Raw genomic sequence first — 2,172 nt, forward strand, 5'->3', positions numbered from 1 at the left:
TAAGCTTCGTAGAATACTTCTACTTCAGTCCAAATTATTCATTCAACACCATAACTACAACCAATTTATTGTTAACGTCCCTTCCATCTAATTCTCCATTTCTCACTTGGGGTATTATGGTCCCAAACTACTATCTATACATAAGTTGATTATCTTATTTATCTATTTAAATATGATTCATTCAACAAAAACAGTGTCACTATTGTAATTTTTAACATGAGCATGATTATGTCATCACTTATCATGAGTGTAACTCCTGAATTGACAACTCAGCAAATCAACACCCCATTATATTATAAGCTGAAAACCCATTTCAACGCAAAGACAATCCAAGAAAATGAAAGCATGTCTAGACAATCAATTTAGGACATGTGGAAAGGTTGAAATCTAAAAACAAAAATTGTATAGCTTTTATCAACAATTTACATTTTTATATTGGTTGTACGACTCTAATGAAATTTTGAACAAGTGTATCTACTAATTAAAATGGATCAAAACAATAAAATAAGATTTACTTTTTAATATTTTGAATACATTATGTAAAGTTTGCTAAATCAAAGAAATTTTGATAATGAAACAATCACCGCTAAAATTATCTATTCATATCTACTACGTACACTCAACAGTCTATCTGACAAATTAGCTGTGCAGCATAAATGCACAAATAACATTTATGAATACACAAATATTAATCAAACAAATGGTAATCTTATTAATTATATTATTTTAAGGGCTTCCAAGCATGAGAGTGCTCAAAATTGTAGATTTCATTATTAGAAATGCAACTCCAACAGTTGTTCGCCATACGGAAACTTGGCTCTCTCGGAACCGTTAATGGTCAAATTGATCTGCAAATTATAAGGAAAAAGACAATTATAAGGTTCGTACTTCTATTTTCATTAAAACCTATTCAATTGTTATCTATTTTTATTTTTTATCTGTAAGGTTAATTTTAATTTTAGTGAAATAAGAACATTATTTTATCCTTAAAAATCAAATTCGACAAGTATATTTTCAAAATATTTTAAATTATATAACAAATGAATAATTAGCACAAACTATAGGGACTAAATAATATAATTTATCCTCTCTTTAATAACAAATAAGATTTATAGTTGAGAATGGAAATCTTAATCTAACTAGTTAACTCAAATTAATTATATAGTAGATCTGCTCTAGATTATATATATAAAAACCTCTGGGGAAAGAAAGGTCTATCAAATAGAGGCATCAACTGGGCTCTTGGAATCATCTCCTTTCTCATCAATCGTATCTCTTCTTCTTCTATCATCTGCAAGATCATCCAATTGAAATGACAACTTAGACACAATGTTAAATTATATACACATACACTAACGAGAGAGTAGCTATACCTTCTGCAACTTCTCCACTCTCTTCCTTTGTACCTGCTCAAGGTATAGTTTTGTTGCAACCTGTGTGCATCAAAGAGGTTAGAAAAGGCTTCGACTCTGACCTAAATAGCAAGTTGATACATTAGAGTAAACTTATAATTAAATACATATATTGCATACTCACAGAATAGTTGAACATTGCTCGTTTAACAGCTCTTTGTTGAGTATGGAGTGTGAACTCTTGCGGCTTTGTGTTTTCTTTTGCCTGTTATTGAAGATAAATATGAATGCATGGGATCTATCTCTCAATTATACTTCAAAGAGAGATTCCAGGATTGATATTTGATTAAAATATAAAGAAGCCTACTTTATAAAGTTTGTTATTAAAATCTTTTGCCTGTCAAGAATTCCTTTATACATGATATATTGATGCAAAAAATCAAAGTGGCGATCTAACGGCTGTTATCTAATTCCCCAGATGAAAAATGGAAAAATAAAAATAAAGCTTGCAATGTAATATTTATGAAAGAGCTAGCGCTGCTATAAATGAATTATTGCATCATTATCACTTTGAATTTTTTAGGTTATGATAGAAAGAAGGTTCTGCTTTTGAATTCAGTTAAATTACTTGCAAAAAAAAAAAACTATTACAAAATCTTTTATGAAAGCTGTCAGTTTCAAATTGTACCCAATAATAATAAAAATAATGTATCCGCTATATTTTTTTCCTTTTATCGCAGTTGATAACCGCTGATCATATTAATTTAGAACGTATAAAATCCCCGAATTTTTCGTCAGCTATTAATGTGAAACTTCTGAT

At 29.2% G+C, this 2,172-nt stretch overlaps 1 protein-coding gene across 1 annotated transcript; it reads right to left on the minus strand.

Moving 5' to 3' along the window:
• Positions 1 to 721: 721 nt before the first annotated feature.
• Positions 722 to 1,611, minus strand: LOC18032616 (protein TPX2). Its single transcript, XM_024191101.1, is given in 4 exon segments — positions 722 to 848; positions 1,197 to 1,291; positions 1,374 to 1,433; positions 1,537 to 1,611. Coding segments are annotated over 4 exon segments (297 nt in total). The 5' UTR covers positions 1,552 to 1,611.
• Between the last annotated feature and the right edge of the window lie 561 nt (positions 1,612 to 2,172).

The sequence above is a fragment of the Citrus clementina genome, unplaced genomic scaffold, assembly GCF_000493195.1.
Source record: "Citrus clementina cultivar Clemenules unplaced genomic scaffold, Citrus_clementina_v1.0 scaffold_9, whole genome shotgun sequence".
In the NCBI taxonomy this organism is placed as follows: Eukaryota; Viridiplantae; Streptophyta; class Magnoliopsida; order Sapindales; family Rutaceae; genus Citrus; species Citrus x clementina.